The following is a 21,508-nucleotide window of genomic DNA, read 5'->3' on the forward strand; positions in this document are numbered from 1 at the left end:
GGGAGGGCTCCCCTTGGCTGTACCACCTGAGGGCAGAGAGCCAAAATGTGTGTGAGAAGAAGAGGTCACATCACCAAGCAGAAGTCAGAGAGATTGGGGTCCCTCAGTCACTTCCAGGGGCAGTATTCCCCAATAATTTAAAGATATTCCATTAGGATCCACCTCTTAAAGTTTCTGTCACTTCTCACATTGCTGCACTGAGAACAAACTTTTTTTTTTTAGTGGGGGACATGCTCAAACCATATCCAAACCCTAACGACACTTTTTGGATGAATAGCAAGAGTTCTGGGAATGGAACCCAACATTTAAAGCTTTCTGTCTCATGGGCTTCCATAAAATAGGACATTGGCTGGTGTGAGCAAGGAAGGAGCCTCTACACTGTTACCCAGAAAGGTATTGCCTATTGTTTTATAAAGTGATTGCACCATTTTCCACTTCCACCGGCAGAGTACAGGGCCTCCTGTTTTCTCACACCTTGCCGGTATTGGTATTAGCTCTCTTTTTGAGGATAGCCACGCCGGTGGGTGTGCAGCAATGTCTCTTTGTAATTTTAGTTTGCCTTTTTTCTCATAGTGATGTTGAATATTCTTTCTTGTGCTTATTACCATTAATATGGCTCTTTTGTTGAAATGCTACTTTTGTAAACTGGGTTTTTAATCTTAGAATTAAATACTTTTTTATGTGTCTGGATACACATCCTTTATTAGATACATGATCTGCATGTATTTCTTGCAGTCTGTGGCTTGTTTTCATTTCCTTCATAGTGTCTTTTCTTTTATGTCTCATGCCTTTGGTGTTATGAGAATTCTTTCCCAAACCCAAGATTTGAAAGGTTTTCTCCTAGAAGTTTTATAGTTTTAGTTCTTACATTGAAGACTACAGTCAACCTCAAGTTAATTTTTTTTTGTACCGGGCATTGAACCCAGGGACCCTTAACCACTGAGCCACACCCCCCAGTCCTTTTTACATTTTATTTAGAGACAGGGTCTCTCTGAGTTGCTAGGGCTGCTCTAAACCTCGCTAAGGTGCTAAAGTTGGCTTGGAACTCGTGATCCTCCTGCCTCAGCCTCCCGAGCCACTGGGATTACAGGCATGCACTGCTCAAGTTAATTTTTGTATTAGTGTGAGCTATATTCCAGCACTGCCCTCCCTCTGAAGGCTCTGGGGACACTCCCCGTCTCTTCTGGTGGCTGTTGGCCATCCTCAGCTTCAGCTGCACCACTCTGATGGCTCTCAGCCTCAGTCTTCACACTGCCTGCTCCTCAGTGTGCCCTCTCCTTCCACTTCTGCCTTAGAGGAACACTTGTGGCATTCCATGCCCAGTGGGATAATGCAGACTAATCTCCTCTCACAGCCTTAAGCTAATCACACCTGCACAGATGCCTTATTGCAGACAAGGTAACAATGGCAAATTCCAAGGATTGGGACTTAATTTCTTGGGTGGCCCTTATTGAATTTTCCACATTAACCAATGTTCCCAGCAACACGTGTTGAAAAGATTTATCTTGTTGGGCATATTGGCACATGCCTATAATCTCTGCCACTTGGGAGGTTAAGTCAGGAGGATCCCAAGTTCAAGGCCAGCCTCAGTAACTTAGTGAGGCTTCTAGCAATGACGTGAGACCTTGTCCCAAAATAAAAAATAAAAAGAACTTGGAGAGGTAGCCCTGTGGTAGAGCACTTCTGGCTTCAATCCTCAGTATCAACTATATGATCTTGGCACTTGGCACTTTGTTAAAACATGAGCGTTCATTTCTGGACTCTTAATTTTGTACTATTCATGTAGTATTATATCAGTAACATGCAGTCTTGCTAACAATAGTAAGTTATGAAATCCTATAAGTTCTCCAATTTTGTTTTTTTTTAAAAACATTGTTTTGGCCACTGCAGGACCTCTTTGTTTTCTTTTTTCCTTCCCCATTCCTTTCTTTCTTGATTTGGGCAGTGCTGGGAATTGAACCCAGGGTCTCAAACATGTGAGGCAAGTACTCTACCACTCAGCTAGACCTCCAGCCCTGTTAATCTATTTTGAGTCAGGGTCTTGCTAAGATCAAATTGGAAAATGTTCCCACCTCTTTTTCTGAAAGAAATTTATGAGCTATTGGTATTATTTCTGTAAACATTTGATAGAATTCACTAGTGAAGCTGTCTGGATTGGGACTTTTTTGTGGGAAGATTTTAAATGATGAATTCTTCTTATAGGTCTACGAAGATTTTATTTCTTCTAGAAAATCTTATTGCTTTTATAATTTATTTTTTTCTTGAAACACGTTCATATCATTTAAGTTGTCTTATTTGTTGGTATAAACACACAGACATATAATATTCTCTTACAATCTGTAAAATTGGTAGTGATGTTGTTTCGGTCCTGATTTTGGTAATTTGAGTTTTCTCCAGTTTTGGCTATTTCCGCTAAGGATTGGGGAATTTTGTTGATTTTTTAAAGAAAGACTTTTGATTTCATTTGATTTCATTAATTTTTCAATTATTTTTCTGATTCCCTTTCTAGCTTTTTTCCTTCCTTCTACTTGTTTTAGGTTTAATTTGCTCTCCTTTTTCTAGTTTCTTAGAGTAGAAGCTTGATTATTGATTGGAAACCTTTCTTTTTCCCTGACATAGGCATTTATAGCCTGTGTAAGTTTCCCCTTAACTATTGCTCTAGATGTGTCACATAAATTTTGCTGTATGGGATTTAATTTCATTCAGTTCATAATATTAAAAAACTTCCCGTGAGTATCTTCTTGATCCATGGGTTATTTGGAAGTATGTTGGTTAATTACCAGATATTTGGGGGGTTTCCAAATATTTCTCTCTAATGTGGATCTCTGCTGTCATTGTATCATGGACAGAGAACACACTTTTCATGATTTCAACCTTTTAAATTTTATTGAGACTTGTTTTATGGCCCAGCAGGTGTAATATCTTGGAGAATGTTTCATGTGCACTTGAAAAGATTATGTATTCTGGAATCTCTCTTAAATGTGTTCAAGTTGGTTGATAGTGTTCAGATCTTCCCTATCCTTACTAATTTTTTTTCTGGTTGTTCTATTGATTATTTAGAATGGGCTATTCAAATCTTCAAATTCAACTATGTCAGTTTTGTTTTAGACATTTTAGGAGTCTATTTATATAAGTATATACAGACTTGTGTTTGTAGTCATGTTTCTATTTCTTTTAAAATTTTTAAATTTGTTTTACTTAGTTACCCATGACAGTAGAATGCACTTCAATATATCATATATAATGGAGTGTAATTTCTTCTTCTGGTTATACATGATAGAATCCCTCTGGTCATACAGTTATATATGTACACAGGGTAATAATGTCTAATCCATTCTCCTATCCTTCATACCCCCATAGCCCTGCCCCTCCCTTTGATCCCCTTTACCTAAAGTACCTCTATTTCTTCTCTAGCCCACCATGACTTTTCTAATACCAATATAGGATTCTTCAGCTTTTTTATGGCTTCTTTTCGCATGGCCTGTTATTTTTCACTTTTTACTTTTCTCTGATTTGTGCTTGAATCTAAATTATGTCTCCTGTGGATCAGAGTTGGGTCTTTTATTTTTTATTTAGTTTGTCAGTCTCAGCCCTTTGAAGGTTTAGTCCATTCACATTAATGGAATTTTTGGTATGATTATGTTATGGTTTGGATATGAAGTGTTCCAGAAAGACTCATGTGTTGGAAGACTTGGTCCTCAACACAGAAATATCCAGAATTGGGGCTTTTGGGAACTCACTGGATCATGAGGACTCTAAATTCATTAGTGGATTAACCCATTTGATAGATTACTAATTTGGGCTACTGGGTGGTGGTGGAAACTGGGCAGCTGGGGTATGGTTGGAGGAAGGTCCCTGAGGGTGTGACCTTGGGGATTATATCTCACCCCCAGACCCTTCCTTGCTCTCTGCGATTCTGGGATGTCATGAGCTCCTCAACTTTCCTCCACCATGCCCTTCTGCCATGATGTTTCTGCACTGGAGCATGCCGACCATTAACCATAACCTCTGAAACTATGAACCAAAATAAGTCTTTTCTCCTCAAAGTTGTTTTTCCCAGGTATTTGTCACAGTGATGAAAAGCTGACAGCACAGGTTGGAATTTCCCTGTTTTCTATCATTTTTGTACTTCTGTTCCTCCTTTACTGCTTTCTTTTGTGTTAAACATTTTTTAAAAATTTACTATTTTAATTCCTCTTATTTTTACTGTTCTTTTAATTGACAAAAATCATGTATTTTATGGTGTACAATGTGATGTTTTGATCTATGTATACATTATCAAAAAAGATTCATTAGTAAAAGCTAACATATTTCTCACCTCACCAATTTCCTTTAATTTTTTTTGTTATACTTTTTTGAGTTCCTGTTTTCTCTAGTGATTACAATTTGCATTTTAATTTATGGTAATACATATCGGAGTAACAATTCCAATAAAATATCAAACTTTTGTTTACTCTCTATTAATAGTTTTGTGCTATTGCCATGTACATCTGTTATAATCCCCCCAAAGCAGCTGTAATTATTGCTCTGCACACTCCTATCTTTTAAAAGAGTAAAAATGAAAAATGCAAAATACTTTTATAGCTTTTAAAAATCTTACTCTGGAGCTGGGGATGTGGCTCAGTGGTAAGGTATTTATCTAACATGCACAAGTCCCTGGTTTCAATTCTTAGCATTACAGAAAAAAAACTTAGTCCCATATTTACCATTTCTGTTCTTCCTACAGATGATGTCACTGGTGTCACTTCCTTCGAGGCTGAAGAAATTCCTTCAGTGCAGTAGTTGCCCTTTATATACGTTATGGACAGAAATTACTATTGCAAACTCCAAATGGGGTTTTAAATCATTCCATAGACTGTTTAGTTGAGTAAAACGACCCCAGTTGAGTAATGAGACTGGAAACTTGCACATGGCTTGCTTTCAAGGCTGTAGAGTGGGTTACCCAGTTAACGAAAACTGGCATGCTATGAACGTAGTCACGTGAGGCATGACATTTTGGTCAACAACGGATCATACAGAGGACAGTGGTCCTACAAGATGATGTTGCCTGGTGACATCCTAGCCATCTTGGGCTTCGTAGAACATTTGTTTGCATAATGATGAAATCACCTCACAAATGGAGTGTGCCTCCATTTTTAAGCAACTCTGTATTTCCACCATCATACACTCAACAATGCATGACACAGCAGTCATTAATTCACAGTCCACCACAGTTCAGTCGTTACATGGAGAATTCCAAAATTTCATAACAATTTGTTAGTTTTGAATTGTGTGTTCTGAGTAGTGTGATGAAATCTCACACCATCCTGCTGTCCCTCCAGGAGATAAATCATCCCCTTGTCTAATACATCAGCACTGTGTTCTAGCTGCCCTCAGTCACTTAGGAGCTGTCTCAGTAACCAAGTTGCACAGTGCTTGTGTTCAGGCAGCTCTTAGGTAGTAGCAATACTAACCTTCACCTCACTTCATCTCATCATGGAAGTATTCATCACTGGACATGAGCCTCACAGTGGAGTGAAGCCATTTTGAGAGAGGCCATAGCCATATAACTTTTATTACCATCTATTGTTATGACTGCCCTATTTTATTATTGTTAATCTCTTATGTTGTTCGTTAATGTATGATGAGTCACTTTCCTCCTGTTGGTTTGATTTTCCATCTTTATTTCAACATTTTGACAATGTTGTGTCTAGGTATAAATCTTTTTTTGCATTTACTCTAGTTTGCTGGGTTTTCAAATGTATGAGTTGATTTAAAAAACTCAAATTTAGCCAGGCACAGTGGTGGACACCTATAATCCCAGTGACTCCGGAGGCTGAGGTAGGGGGATCACGAGATCAAAGCTGGCCTCAGCAACTTAGTGAGAACTTCTGCAATTTAGTGAGATTCTGCCTCAAAATAAGAAAAATAAAAAAGGGCTGGGGATGTGACTCAGGGGTTAAGCACCCCTGGGTTCAATTCCCATGGCCAAAAGATAAACAATAACTCAAATTTGGGAAGGTTTTCGTTATTATTTCTTTAAAAATTTGCTCCTTTCCCTTCATCATTTCTTCTTGCCCATCCTTCCCATCACAGATGTAATGGCACGCCTGGTCCTGGTCGGCAGCTCTCAGACGCTCTATTCATGTTTCTTCAATCTCTGTGCCTTCTTCTTTGGATGGGTTATTTACTATTGATCTATCTTCAAGTTTCCTGAAGTAGTACTGTTTTTAGTTTTTTTAAGTTCTTTTACTTTTCAACCTGACTTTTATCTTTTTTGCTGAGATTGTTATTGTCTTTTCTTCAAATTTATTAACGTGATTTCCTGTAGGTTTTGAACTTATCTGTAATGGCATTTATTTTGAAACTGTCTGCTAAATCCAATACCTGGTGATAAAGAAGATAGATTCCTTTTGGGTGGCAGTGGGATTAACTGAACATGGGGTCTTGCATTAGGCAAGTGCTTTACCACTGAGCTGTTAGAAATAGCTTTTGACTTTTTTCCTTCTAAATATGGGTTGAACTTTTTCAGTTCTTTGAAAATCTTATGAAGCTAATCCATGCTTTCTAATATATGAGCAATTATGTTTGAAAATGTTATATTTTCTAGTATACGGCTGGGGATGTAGTTCAGGGGCAGAATACTTGCCTAACATGCATGAGGCCCTGTGTTCAATCCCCAGTACTAAAAGCAAAAACCCAAAAAAACCCAATATATTCTAAGATATTATATTCCACTGGTATTATTTATAACATCCTACATATATACCTTTATGGGAGCATATGTATTCATGTATATATAATGTATATAACATGTAGTTTGCTACATTGTCATATGATCTTAGGTCATTCATAGCCCTAGTTGTTTTGCCCACTTGACTTTTTTTCTTGGACTGGAAGTTCAAGCTTTCAAGTGTTTGTTTTCCTCTGAATTTCCTGTAATGTTCTCTGAGTGTAGGCCGTGGTATTTAATGCAAAAATATTTATAACTATTTCATCATTATATGGAATTGAGTCCTTTAGCATCACAAGCTTAATGTCTGCTGGCCTGAATTCTACCTGACATCAGAACTACTGTTTTCTTTTGTTTCATTTCTTCTGAGTCACTGAGTCTATGTGTGCCTCTTGTACTGTAAATAACTGAGCTGCATTCTGCTGTGAACCAGTGTGAAAACCTTTTCTTGGAGTAGACATTAAGTGCATGCATATTAACTGGCATGGTTGATGTTTGGTCTGAACTCAGCTGTTCTGCTGGTTTTTCAAAATATATTGCCCAGGGTTTATGTCCACTAGGAAAGATGGTGTTGGGTTCACACATGAGACCACCTATTGCCTTATTTCTAGATTTTAATATAATTTATCTGATTTTTGAATATATCTCACAACTGTTGACATTATAGAGAGCAAAGTGGTTTCTCTATAGTGGAACATACAAATCAATACACGTGGTACAATTAGTGGAGTTCTGAATTTGATGAAATACTGCTATCTTCTCTGTCCCAAATTTTATCAAAGCCCCACTTCTCCTGAGTTGGAATCTAGCTGTAGTTGATGAGAAGGAAGCAGCTGTGGTTTCCTCCTCCCCAGTGGCCAACCACGTTGGGTAGAAATAGGTTCCCAATGTTTCCATGCTGTTCAACCAAGCCTCTGTCTTATTAAATGCACTGACAGAGCTCTTTGGAGTTGCCTCACTCTTTGGAAAAGGCATTTGTAACTTGCTTCACATTTGGAGATGACTATCCTTTCTTAGTATTTTTGCCTCAGTTTGATACAAATTTTACTGTTTCTAACAGATATATATTTTTTGTGGTGAATATTAATGAATTGTGGGCACTCTACAGTTTAATATAAAAACACTATCTTTGGTTCTCTTTGATTTATAGGTTAGTGTTTTTCAAAAACTGAAGTTGATTTATGTGTATTGTTCCATCATCTTTCCCAGAAACTTCCACCATGCATTTTTTATAAGTAGTATGAAACACCTAGATGTTATTTTGACTTAGAAAGTGTTATAAAATAGCTGAAAAGTTACTATTTTTGTCTTTTTATAGAAAGTAATGTCATTGGTATTTTGTAGTCCTTAGTCACCAATGCTTTAAGTCAGCAAAAACTAGGACATTTGAGATATTATATACTCTTTGGTTGAGTATTAAAGAAAGGGAGTAAGAAATTATTTTTTGAAACAAAACAAAAAAAAATCTCATGCAAAAAGAACACTGCTTTAGATTTGCAAAAAGGTTAAAATTAAGACTCTTCTTTTGAATACAATATGTATGCAAATAGACCAATCATCAGGAATGGGCATTTATTTCATTAAAAAAACTAAGCAAGATTCATCCCCTGGACAGTACTGTATCCTTTAAAGCAGCAGCAATCACAAGGCACATATGTATGAAATACCTCAAGCAAAACAGAAACAAATTATGTGTTTTTTTAAATTATTAAAAAATTATGTGTGTCATTTAAAAAGACGTTGAAGACTACTTGTTAACATTAACATAGGTTACAAAAATGACATTATCTTTTATAATTTTCATTTTTTAATAAAAGAAGGAATAATGGTGTAGTGCTTGTGTGCTATCTTGTAGCACATATCAGAAACCTTTACACCATTTAACTTCACTTGCTAAAGAAAAAAATAGCTACAGTACAGCTTAATATTTTATTTTTAGTGCTTTCACATCTTCCTTAGATATCTGGAATCCATAAAATGAAAAGAAAAAGTTCTCATTTTTTTCTTACCCTAGAAAAAGCCTGTCATTTTATGTCCCTAGGCAAACCTACTACAAAAGAAAGAACATTTGAGATAGTCTAAAATATCAAGGACATGATTTGAATTTGGGGGGTCAATAAAACAACCTTCTTCCTAAAGAAGATTAGAAATCAACACAGAATAAACTTAAAGGTCAATTATATTAAAATAAAATAGTGTTTTATTTAAATTATTGCTCGCTTAGGAAGTAGAATGAATATTCTCTGGTTAGGGATAGATGCTCAAATTAGAAATGGTATAACACCAATATCTAGTATATATAAAATTCTAGGATTCAAATATATTATAATGAAATTTATGATAATCACAAGAAAGTATTTCTTTGCATATTAGACATGATTTAGCTTTATATGATGAAAACTAGAAAAGATATGGTTGAATTAACTCTTCAGTAGTAAGTTCACATATGAAGTATTCCTCTTAGCTTTAATTAAGTTGCAAAGTCATTTTTCAATGAAATATTAAGGAGTGCTTACAGAGTCATTACTACAGAAGGGAGAAGAGAAACTGAAGCTCTGGTTTTACAAGACAACAACAACAAAGAATATAAAATACTAGTATAATAGAACATTTAAACAGCACTAAATAGCACAATTTAAATACTAGTTACACATCATCATTAGTCTTTCTCTTAGAAAATCAGTTCCTGGGCTTTAGATGTGTTTTCTTTTAAAAATCAGGAGCATTCATCCTTCTCATGGTCACACATTTGGTCCATATCCATGCCGTTTGGAAGCAATCCTATAGATGTCCTCGAGTTCTCTTTAGGTCACCCCTGGTCAGCAAGAGGTCTCCAAGGAGTCCTGTTTGCATGTCTTATGGCAGGAGGCACTGGGTGCTGGACCCCACCTAGAGCAGGACAGCCTGGGCCACCTCCTTGATGGTGGACGCAGCTCTCTCCAGTTCCTCTTCTGTCTGTTCTACTGTGACCACGACCCGAATGCTGAGAAATAATAAAGGATTATTAAAAATTACTGAGTCAGTCTACACCAAAGGCCAGCTGTCTATGGCCAGAGAGCCAAATCTAGCTGCTACCTTTTTTGTCAAACAAGTTCGGCTGGACTTCCCTTGCTCACAGTTTACGTCCTGTCTACAGGTGCTTTCCCATTACCATAGTGGAGGAGCGACTGTGACAGGGAGTCTGGCCCGCAAATCTAACGTATTTGCTATCTGGCCACTGGCTGAAGCTTTGCCTCCGAGCCTATATACCACTGGTGTGTCTCTAGTCAGAGTGATCCTGCTGTGGGGCCTGCTGTGGAGGCTAGAAAACTGTCTTCTCCCTGATCTATTGCTCCATGTTGGCAGCAGGATGGTGACAACCCAGGCACAACTCAGGATTTCAACATTTCTCATGTCAATGTTATCATCTGGTGGTTTGTTTGTATTTATAATTCAAAAAGCAATGTGGATATTTTATAATACTTTGAGGCAAGGCAGAAATTTTCAAGTTCTTGGGAAATTAAAGAAATATGACCTCTGGGCTGGGAATGTAGCTCAGTGGTAGAACTTGCCTAGCATGTGCAAGGATTGGGTTCAATCCCCAGAATCACACCAAAAAAGAGGAAAAAAAAAAAATCAAGCACTGGAAATATGAGCTTAATGGGACAAGACCACCAGACACCCCTGTATACTTCACTCTTCTTTGCAAATATCTGCTTCATCCTCTGCACACTTATTTATTGAGCTGTGCTGTTTGGGCATGGAGCATCAAGGGCACAAAGCAAGCATGGCACTGGTCCTCCTGCATAGGTGTTCTTACTAAGAACGAGTAGACTCCATAATGGATGGGCACAACGAAAACAAGAATGGAGCTTAACAGTGCTTTTCAGCTGGTGCCTAAATGATTTCCACAAGTCCCAGTGTGGCTCTGTGCATGTACGAAACATTCACACTCTTCAGGTTTTATCCTACACACCCCTGGCCCTTCTGCAGCTTACACTCCATGCCTGAAGATGGACTTGGAGGTCTCCAAGCTACAGTGAGTAAAGCTCATACGCACCTTATCTACAGGAAGGCCACAATGCCCACTGGCTGCTTGAGGAACATGAGAATGCTCCTCGACTCTGATGGGATCACATCCTGATAAACCAACTGTATATCAACCATACAGCAATACACCAAACCTGCTGAACCTCCTCACTGAGCTTGACCTACTTTAAATGTGCTTTGAACACTTAGGTTAGCAAACAGTGGGAAAAACCAACCCACACAAAGCCTATTTTAAAAAAAGGTGCAGAATATCTCATGGAAGTTATTGAATATCATACTGAAAGTGAAAAACAGAATTGAGGATACACTTTCACACTGTGTAAAGTTGCCAATGTTTAGCTGAAGCACTGCAAACTGGGGACAGTCTGTGCTCAGTTCTCCTGGCTCCGGGTGTCACCTGCTCTCAGAAGCCTTAACATCATCCCAGGGCACAACTGACCATGCTTTCTTCTGTGACTTCCTGAAGACGGCTGTGGCTGGGGTGTCCCCCTCCCTTCTGACTACAGTTACAAGCACTCTGAGGTCAGAATTCATTCTCCCTTTTCATCTTCAATTGTTTGTGTGCTTGTGCCTTTGCTTCAGTGTCTGCTGATGAAGCACACAGCACTCTGGCCAGCATGGGCAGCAGGACAACTGCAGCTAAGAGTTCCCTGCAGGACTGTCCTCATGGCAGAAACTGCTCTACAGAAAATGCTGCCCTTAGGACATGGCAGATGGCAGCTGATTGCAACCTGTTTGCCCCTGTTCATTTCTGGGATCCCAGACATTTTTTTTTTTTTTTTTCTTTTTTTGAGTTAACTGGGAGGATACTCAGTCCTGAGGAGCTTTTCAGTTAATATTTAAAAACTTCTAGTTTAAGGAAAAAAACAGGTGATATATTGTACTTAAGGGCAGATATTCTTCCACATTCTGTGATACTCATTCAAAAAAATTCAAAACATAGTATATTTCATACAGAGTTTAAATAGGAAAGAAAAGTGAGGTCATATTTTAATATCAGCCAACCTTGGAGGAGGGAGGCACTTCTCTTCTTTCTCCAAGTAGCGGGCCTGAGTTAATGCAATACTTCTGCTCATGCACTGTAGGAAGAAAAAGGAATACATCAGCAGCCTGGACTCAGACACTGGTAATTAAAACAGGAAGGTACACTGAAAACCCCAACAGTAGTTTTAATTTACTCTTCCAGTTATAACTGTTAACAGACAAAACTAAAATACCACGACATAATCTTGAGCAGCACTCACTCCACAGAACTTTCTGCAATGATGGGTATGTTCACGCTGCAGTGTCTGGGTCGGGTGCTGTGAGCCCATGTGACTCCTGAGCATCTGGAGAAATGGCTGTGCCACAGAGAGACTATGTTTCTAACTGTTCTTTATTTTTACTTGGTTTGAATTTATTCAGCCACGGTGCCTGACAGATCAGGCAAAACAGAGCTAAAACACAGGGACAAAGTATGAGCAAAGCCCATGAGCTGGACTGTACAACATCAGCAGGACCAAGTCAGAGAAAAATTGCTTCAATTCAACCGTGAGCAATAACAATAATTTGTATGTGTTCCATTTGGACAAGATGCCACCAAAGAATCTGGTGTTAAGTTTCCTGCATATCTTTCCTATATATTAGTTACCTGTCAACATTTTTTTCTTATAAATTAATATATTCTCTTCTAAAATATAGCAAACAAAAAAAACTAGAAACAAGGTTATAGGTGATGAAAATGTTTCAGAATTAAAGACAGGATTTGAATTAAAGATAGTTGTAGAACCTTGTGAATATATTAAAACCACTGAACTATATGTGAATTATATGTATAAACAAATACAAACATATATAAAATATATAAAAATAAACAACAGAGGAAGGGGATGACATAAAGAAAAGAACAATGCCTGGCAGAGAATCTATCTGTCCAAAGAGGGATCGTGTTGTAAGTTGGAAGGAAGGGTTGGGAAAATCAGCCTCTTACTGATTTCAGAGTCAGAAAGTGAACTTGGAAGCGGGAAGGCCCCTTGAAAACATCTGGCCTGACTCTGGTCCTGGCTGGGTAAAAGGCAATATAAAGCATAGCTCGGTGTGTGAAAACAGAGTCCTGGTGAGCAACTCAACATAAACTTGGCAAGAGTTCTCAGTTCTACAAATTGTAACAAGAGTCACTGTCATGGTTCTTTTCTCTCTTCAAATATAAAAGGAAAAACGGGAGTGGGACAAAGATCATGAGGATTTTTAAGATGGAGATTGTGATTAGGCGAAGAAGCTGTAAACACTTTCTGTTTTTGTTGTATAAATGAAGTTTCCAGTTAGTATTTTGTTCCTTGTCCCGGGCTTTTCTCTCCTCACTCATCTCCCAAGATGATGTCCTGAGAGAGCCAGCATCGAATAGGAGCCCACAGAGAGAAGTCTGGGGTCTGTGAGCTTCCATAGAATTTCACCTTCTCATTTTGTTATGAGGATAATCCATGGAAGCATAGTTTGGTCACTTCAGGTACATGAGTCCCCCATTTCTCTCTGGAAGAAAGTAGTTTAACTACTGCTATCTAATGAAAAACAAAAAGAACAAAGGGGACTTAGTATGGAGTAGATATGCTGGCATCTAATGGCCAGTATACCACCACACAAGTGTGTGCAGACCACTGTCCTGAGGTAGTTCAAGGGGAGACTGAGGGAGAAAACAGTCCTACCACAGGGCCCAACACAGGCACACACAGCTTACAAGGACCTGCTCCGTGGCCATCAGCTCAGACAGCACTGAGAGTGACTGCTGAAAACCCCTAACTCAGCTCTCACATGAAGGTAATTTAATACATTTTAATTGTACTGACTTATCCATGCAGTTTGTATTAAATTTATAAATTTGTTTTGGTCTTACTTTTGTCTAAGAACTCCAATCACACTTACTTTTGTGTCTGTACATATTTAACAGTTCCTGAGGGAACATAGGTGACATTTCCTGAACCATCAAGGCCATCACTCACTCCAGCCTGATTGTTCACACATTTCCTTAATTGGGAATCTCAGATTCTGGGTTTTGTCAACTGATCCTAGAGGGCTGTATATTGCATGCAGTCCTCCATAGACACAGTTCAAACATTATAGGACAGAGGCAGCTGAGGTACCTCTGTGCAGCCAGAGGTGGCCTTTGCATCCAGGCTACATACGGACCAGCCAATGACTAAAAAACCTCTGCCTGAGATGCCATATGGATGGAGGAAGCTGGTATGGGGACAGGTCTAGAAAAGACATGACAGGTGGCAGCCATCATTAGTACCTCAAGATGCCTGGCTCCTTAGGGCAGGAGCCTCTGAAAGGAATCGTTGCTAGGGCTAAGAAATGGAGTGACGCCCGTTTTCATTCTTAAGGGTACAATTGAAGGCCAGTGTTGCCTTGGGGGGGCATATCCTCATGGTGCTGTGGGCCCCTGTTTGGGTCTTTACAAAGAAGAGGACAGCCATAAGGACAGTGAGGAGGAGGACGACTCAGGAGAGGCAGCACTGCAGGCGGAACAAGACAAGCAGCTTTCCTAAGTGGCTGCTTACTCAACCTCTAAGCTGTAATCAGGAGTAAAAAGACTTTTAGGAGATTAATTTAAATATATCTCCCAAATTAGGAGTATTAGAGAGGACACCTGCCTTCCTTTCTGATTAGGGGAGAATTATGATTTCAGGATGACATTGATGGGCTATCTTCCAGCTACATGAAGGTAGGGGGAGAGGGAGGAGGGGAGTATGTGTGTGGTATTTGCCCCATGTCAGCAGCTGTCCCAGAATGTTTAGGAATTGCACATAATGCCTTCCAACCTGAAGATCTGCCAGTCTTATGAGAGCTTTCCATAAGGGTAATAATTCAAAAGAGAAGTTGAATATATTTAAATACAATGTGGCACTGAATGCCCAACTTTAGTGGGAGCTGAATTAACCCAATGGGAGGGAAGGCCTGTGGTCTGTCCCTACAGTAGGCACACTGTGAAGGAGGAAATCAGCCGGGAAGGATCAGGAATATCAGAACTATCCACACACCGAGTATGGTGACCAGCAGGTTCTGCTATACCCTGTCTCTTGGGGCAAGGAGATCTTTCTGAAAAATGACATAAAGAACTGCTAGGGGTGAGGGTGGAAGAGGCGGGGAGGTTCACTTGAGCAAGTGAATGCGTACCTGATTTACGATTTCCTGAAGCAGTTTCACATCTTTCTCTCGAGACCCAGTGCTCTCTTCCAGTTGTAGGTGAAATGCTGGAGAGAAGGACTCCCCCACCACTTTTAATCCAGAAATGCTGAAGAAGCAAACACACACACACACACACACCCATTAATCCCTTCTAGGCTCAAAGCTTTCTCATACATAAATAATTTTAAAAGTCCATTGTCAAGGCCTGATGAACGGAATAGAATTTATGACTCTGATGGAAGCACTATGTGGTGTGAACCTGAGTTCTGGGCAGTGCTTCCCAGTGTAGAAAAATGCTCACAAAGTCAGTTCTGAGAGCCAGGACTGTGAGAAAAGCTCCCTGACTCTGAGAGGACAGTGTCCTCTCATCTGTTTCTGGTCTCCCAGTGGGATGCTCATGTGTTCATGCACCCTGCCTGTCCAGACACCTCACAGGTGCCGTGGCCGTGGCCCCATCATCTCCTTACCCAGTTGCTCTGCTCTCTTGCTCCCACTACACTGTGCCTGCCCAGCGCCAGTGTTGTCTCACTAGGGGGGGATCTGTCTCCCTCAGCACCCACTTTAGGGAAAGGTCTGTTCTACCATTTTCTACTTGTCCTGTTTGACTACTTCTTGGACTACTTACTACATTTATTATGTGATGCTTCCTTGCTTATTATCTAAGTCTTTAGCACGTATCTTCTCTCATAAATTATAAAAATGATTTCTAACATTAATAAACATATTTTGACTACATTTAGATTAAGAATTTCCTTATGTGCATGATTTGTTTTAAAAATTTACTTGGATTAAGATTTTATTCTTTCTTGGGATTAACAGCACAGACAATTCTGGGGGGATAAAATCCTGTATTTTAAAATGATTATAACGGATTGTCATGAGAACTCTATGCCCTATTATTTAGTCAGGTTCACTTAAAGTCTATTTTATCCTATATATAATAAAAAACATTGAGTTTTGATGATACATGTTTATCAGAAATTAGGCCAAATATTTGAGGTTGCTTTAATTTAGTTTGTTTTACTTAGATTAATTTCTTCCCTTTCAAAAGGAAAAAATCATAAAAAGCATTCAGTGGTACAGTTGAATTTTCTGAGTTTGGAACTACTGCTATTGTGTGGATAAAGTCTCCCCAAAGGTCCATGTGTTAATGGCCTGGGGCCCAGGGAAGCACTACTGGGAGCTGTTGTGGACCTTTAGGAGGTGGGGCCTGGAGGGGATCCAGGTCTCTTCCTCTTCCTCTGTTACTTGGCTCATGAAGTGAGTCATTTGCTCTGCCATGCAAACTGCTTCTCCAGAGGCCCAAAGAATGGGGCTATTGATCACTGACTAGAAATCTAAAACTGTGGGCCATAATAAACCTCCTCTCTTTTTAATTTGTCTCAGGTATTTTATTGTAGTAACGGGAAGCTATAAAACAGCTCACTTGTTGTAGGAATCATATGAGATGCTGGAAGCTAATTTCACTTGGCTTTCAATACACCCTTGAATGTTACTAATTTGTGTCTCCTTTCTTTAAATGTAATATGTCATACCAGGACCTCTCAATAAAGCAGGTTGAATTCATGGAATTTTAGCATCTAAGGGGATCTGAAATGTGGGGAAACCTTCTAGATTAGTTCTTATACTAATGCAAAAATTTAGCAATATGCTTTCAATCTACTTCCTATGTGAATTTTTATTGGGTACACCAAGAAGTATCAATTTTCTTGGTCATGTTTTCTTAGAGGAGAACTTTAAAAATTACTTTTCAAATAATATTTCTCATAAATCAAACAGCCTGGCCTTTGCTCAACATATACAAGGCACCTAAAGCCCAAATCCATTTTGTACTTTGACCAGATGTGCTCAGCTCCTGTGGTGGGTGAAGTGGACTGGTGGGAGAAGAAAGGAAATGGCATGGCCATCCCTGCTGCTAGATAAGGAAGCCCCATGTGAGTTTAACTAAAGCCAAATGGACACAGAGTGTAGCTCAAGCTCAGAAACTCAGAAGTTTTCACAGCATATTATACAGGCTTTAAAAAGAAAGCTTGGCAAACGTTTCACTTTATCTAAGTAGGTAAACCCCATGCCCTGGGCTAGGTTCAGGCTCAGAGTAATCAACAAGGCAGCTCTGGCCCCATGGCATGCTTCTTTGCTAGGGAGAAAGCTGGACACTAATCAATCACTGTCTTCATTGGGAGACGAGGAACCTACAAGTTTCTGACACAAAGGCAAACCTGCGCAGGCTGCTGAATCCTCCCCAACTCAATCTCAGAGGTGACAGGAGTGAGTCAATTGGAAAGAATTAAAAGCAAAACAAAAACAAAAACAATAAATCAAACCCCAAACCTGAAAACACTGGAGATACTACCCCGGAAAATACTTTTACTTTGTTTATTGGAAAATAAAAAAATAAAAGCAGTAAATCAAAGACAACGTAATGAAATGAGTGATAAAAAGGAAGACATTAATGAAAGAAACTAACTGTAATAAAAATACATAGAACCCAAAAAAACTTGGCTCTAGGGAAAATTGTGGGAAGATCATTATGAGAATGGAAAAATAGAAATTCAAAATGAAAAGGGGAAATACTATAGACATGAGAGAAAAAAACCAGACTCTCCCCAACACAAGGAGTCCCAGGTCTAGATATCCTTGAAGGATGGGGGATGCCCAACTCTGAAGAAACAAACCTTGGAGCCTTTTCTTCTCAGTGGCTCCGGGCAGCTCTTCTGAGCAAGAGTGAAAATGCTCACGAATGATGTGAATCTACATTGTGTACAACCACAGAAACAAAAAGTTGTACCCCATTTGTGTACCATGAATCAAAATGCAGTCTGTAAAAATTAAAAATTAAAAAAAAAATGCTTTTAGCAGATTTCTACATTAAAAAAAAAAGAGTGAAAATGCTTCTACACTGGGAATAAGAGGAGGATCTGCAATTACTGCCACTGTTCAATATACTATTAGAAACCAGACCAATCTAATAAAAGAACTCAGATGTATAAGAGTTGAGAAAGAAAGACAGAAAACCATTGTTGCAGATAATAGGACTTCTATGCACATCATTACAACACAATGAAACAATCCACTGGACATAACATCAGTTTAAAAAAAATATTCTTACAAATCAGCGATCGTCAAGTAGCAAATACAACACACAAACCCATTCACAATAGCAATAAAAATCTACAGGATATCTAGACATTTTCTTTAAAGGTCTCATAAAGATACAAGGGGCTTTATGGAGGAAAAAAATTAAATTCCACTAAAGAACAAAAAAGGAAGATTCAAATAAATAGATGATGTTCATGAATGACAATTCCCTCCACATTACTGAGAAAATGTAATACAATTCTAATTAAAATTCTGGCAATAATTTTAGAGGAACCTGTATTTCATACTAAGATAGTGACAAAAGCAAATACAGTAACAAAAACAGAGTCTGGGAATTGAGCAAATGAACCAATAAATGGCAGGGAAGGATCAAAAGCAGACCTATGTACACATGGGAAATGTGTATGATGAGGACAGCCCTATAAATGACTAGAAGAAAGCATGTGGTGCTTGGATGTTATTCAGAAACTGTCCTCACTCATATTCTCTTGACCCCAGTTTCTCCCTGTGGCCACTGTCCCATTTTTCTGTTCCCTTTTATAGAAAACTCATAAAAACTGTCATCTACTTTGAGTCCAATTCCTCTCTTCCCAGTTTCTCAAGAGCCTCCTGCCACCAGGCATTCCACTACTACTGCTCCACTAGCAGGGCTCATTGTCACAGGCAGCTCCACATGATGAAATTAAAGAATCAGTGCTCAGTTACCTGGCTTGGCTTGTCAGCAGCAGTATGCTGCATGCGGACCTACAAAACCACCTTCTTCAATTGGCTCTGTCTCTTCCTTGCTGACTACTCCTTGATCTCCTTGGCTGGTTTCTGACTTCTTCACACTGAAATGTCTTGAATACTATCTCTATGCTAATGGCTCTAAGCTCAAGACTTATTCTCAAACTTAAACTGGTGGATCCATATCCCAGTGTTGTTCTCTATTGGATGTTTGACGGGCATGTTAAGCTTAACATATTTCAACACTGAACTTTCCCACCAATTATTTCATCCCCAGGTCTATGCATTCATTATCAGCTACTCCATTTTGTTGCTCACATCAAAAACCTTAAGATCAACATTGAATCTGCTTTCTCGCTCACCTTGCATCTGAACATCTGGCAGACAGAGCATGCTCCCCTTCAAAATACATCCCAGAACTCAAAACTCTTAACTGCTCCTATGGAGGTAAAAGTTACCTCCACCTTTTGCCTGCATGGATATTTTACCTAGTCCCCTTGTTTCTGTTCTTACTGCAGTACGATACATTATTTCACCCTACACAAGAGTAATTTTGTTATGACATAAATCTAGTTGTGCCATACCACTCTTTCATGCAAAACCATGCCATGCCGTCAAGCCTGAGCTAAGGCTCTTGCCATTGCTACAAGGCCCATTACCTTGTCCCCACCTTCCACTAGCTTCCCCTATTTCTCCCCTCTTCTCATGCGGCTTCCTTGCTGTTTCATTTGTTGTTCCCTCCCTTCCACCTATCCCCCAGCATGTGTTTAGCATGAGGTGCTTGGGATATTCTCTAAGAGTAAGCGAGTAGATGTGAAACCTAGAGCCCAAAGTGTGGCACAGAGAAACAAAATTGTGATTTGTCCACACATGGACAAAGTTTAAAGTTTCAGGTATAGAGGAAGGTAAAACTCTAAGAAGGTAATGAAAGAAAAGAGGGCCAGCAACTAAGTCCTGAAGAGCAGGGTTTGGAAGAAAGTCTTTAAAAAAGACAAAGACAAAACAATTCAAAGCTGTAGAAGGAAACCCACAAATGTGGTATAGCAGTCTCAAGAAGGAAAGATTGGTCACTTGTGAGAACTATGGAGGCATAAATAAGACAAGCTCTGAAGACAGCCTGCTGTATTTAGTACCACAGTAACAGTCCGTGGGGACCCCCACAGGACAGTCGGGTGAAGTATAAGAGTAGAAGCCAGATCTCAGTAGTAGTCAAAATGAGCGATGAGGCTGTAGAGAAGGCACAGACAAAATTTGAGATCAGCTCCAAAGAGAAGCCAAGAAATGGGGTAGTTGCTGGAGGGAAATGTGGGGCAATGAGTAAGGGGAGTTAACAACAGAGGGTGGAGAGGACTTGAATGCCACCGAAATGACTCAGGAAAGGGGAGGGACTCAGGACAGGGTAGAGGGACAATCAAAGGTGCTAGTCTTTAAGAAAGAAAAGGGGCCTGCAATGGTTTGTCTATAATAGAGGGGAGGCTGGAAATGGGGAAGATTCCAAGTGACAGCAATAAGGTTAGGCTGCCCACTGAAAGGAACTTCAGAAAGAACAAAAGGCAGGTCAGAGCTGGGGGAGGTGGAGGACTGGAGTCTGGAAGGAACACAGTGAAGGACATCTGAGGCTGGGATTGATGAGTGTACAGGGTTTCCAATGTCCTGCACTGTGCTGGCATATTAATATTTCAGGAACCAAGGCAACAGGAACCAATACAAGTAATATCCCTCCAGCATAAATCATGCAAGACTAACTTTTGCTACTATCACAAAGACACACCCTGAACTGTAATTGTCTCTGCCCCACTTTATCTGGAACAGCTACAATCTACTCCTTTATTGACTACCCTTTTCTTTCAATTGTCCCTGGTTTCCATATGGTGCAACAGAGGACTTCCACACCTGAAGAGGCACTTTTCCACAGGAGTCATTTCCTACAAGAGCAGAAATCAGCGTGAAGACGTCACCAACCTTAATCTTTTCCCAACTCAATAGGAATCTTAAAGAACTATTCTTTTGCAGTTTTTACTTTTTATAAAAAGAAAACACTAGTAATATTCACTGCAATTTCATTTTCTTTTCATGTTTTAATTTAAAATAAAACAATTTACTAAAAAGTAACATGGGCAGGAGCAATCTAGTGCTATTCAGTGACAATACACATAAACCCCTTTTTCTGTGGAGACTAAGAGAGACACTATAGTGTTATTTCTTGTGGCAAGATGCTGGATTGTTACTTTTACCTCTGTATTGCTATAATATTAATAAGTTGTTTAGAAAAACAAAGGCATGATTCTTTAAAACAATGACAGAAAAGTTTCTCCAGTTTTATACCAATAAACAGAGTTGAGGGAGCTGAGTTTTTGGTTTCTTTGTTGCAATGTGGTCAGAGTGACCCAAGTCCATCAAATTTTAAACTTTTCATTCGTTGTTTAAGTGTGGAACAGATAAACTTCATGTTGGTTGAAAACTGTACCACTTACCCTTGTAAAGCTCTATGAATTTGCTGGCACTTCTTCTTCAACACTGCAAAAATACCTAATTGAAAAAAAGTACATTTGGTAGTAGTAACCTAAGAATATTTTTAAAGGCTCAGTTCAAGTTCATCAATTTAAAATGCTGCAGGTCTTCTTAATTACTATGAGAGAGCCAGTACTAGCATGCCTCTGAAAGCCTGAACTTTGTCTTTAGCACCTATTACCTCATCTCACTCAGAAGCCCCACTTGCAGCAAAATCTGGAATGATGGTTTCTGAGCAAAACAATTACTCTTGTTCTTTCAAGATTC

General features: G+C 39.2%; 1 protein-coding gene across 3 annotated transcripts in view; it reads right to left on the reverse strand.

Moving 5' to 3' along the window:
* Positions 1–21,508, reverse strand: part of SPTLC1 (serine palmitoyltransferase long chain base subunit 1) — a 73,686-nt gene that overhangs the window by 1,379 nt on the left and 50,799 nt on the right. The window contains exons 12-15 of one of the 3 annotated variants that reach the window (XM_079108631.1): positions 21,205–21,259; positions 14,894–15,011; positions 11,747–11,820; positions 8,623–9,663 (exon numbers count right to left, since the gene is read on the reverse strand). In XM_079108631.1, coding sequence (XP_078964757.1) covers positions 9,522–9,663; positions 11,747–11,820; positions 14,894–15,011; positions 21,205–21,259 — 389 coding nt within the window. In that variant the 3' untranslated portion in view covers positions 8,623–9,521. Of the gene's footprint in view, positions 1–8,622; positions 9,696–11,746; positions 11,821–14,893; positions 15,012–21,204; positions 21,260–21,508 lie in introns of those variants that run through there. The other 2 variants (XM_079108630.1, XM_079108629.1) reach the window with 2 other exon arrangements.

Source organism: Sciurus vulgaris (genome assembly GCF_902686455.1).
Source record: "Sciurus vulgaris genome assembly, chromosome: 13".
NCBI lineage: Eukaryota > Metazoa > Chordata > Mammalia > Rodentia > Sciuridae > Sciurus > Sciurus vulgaris.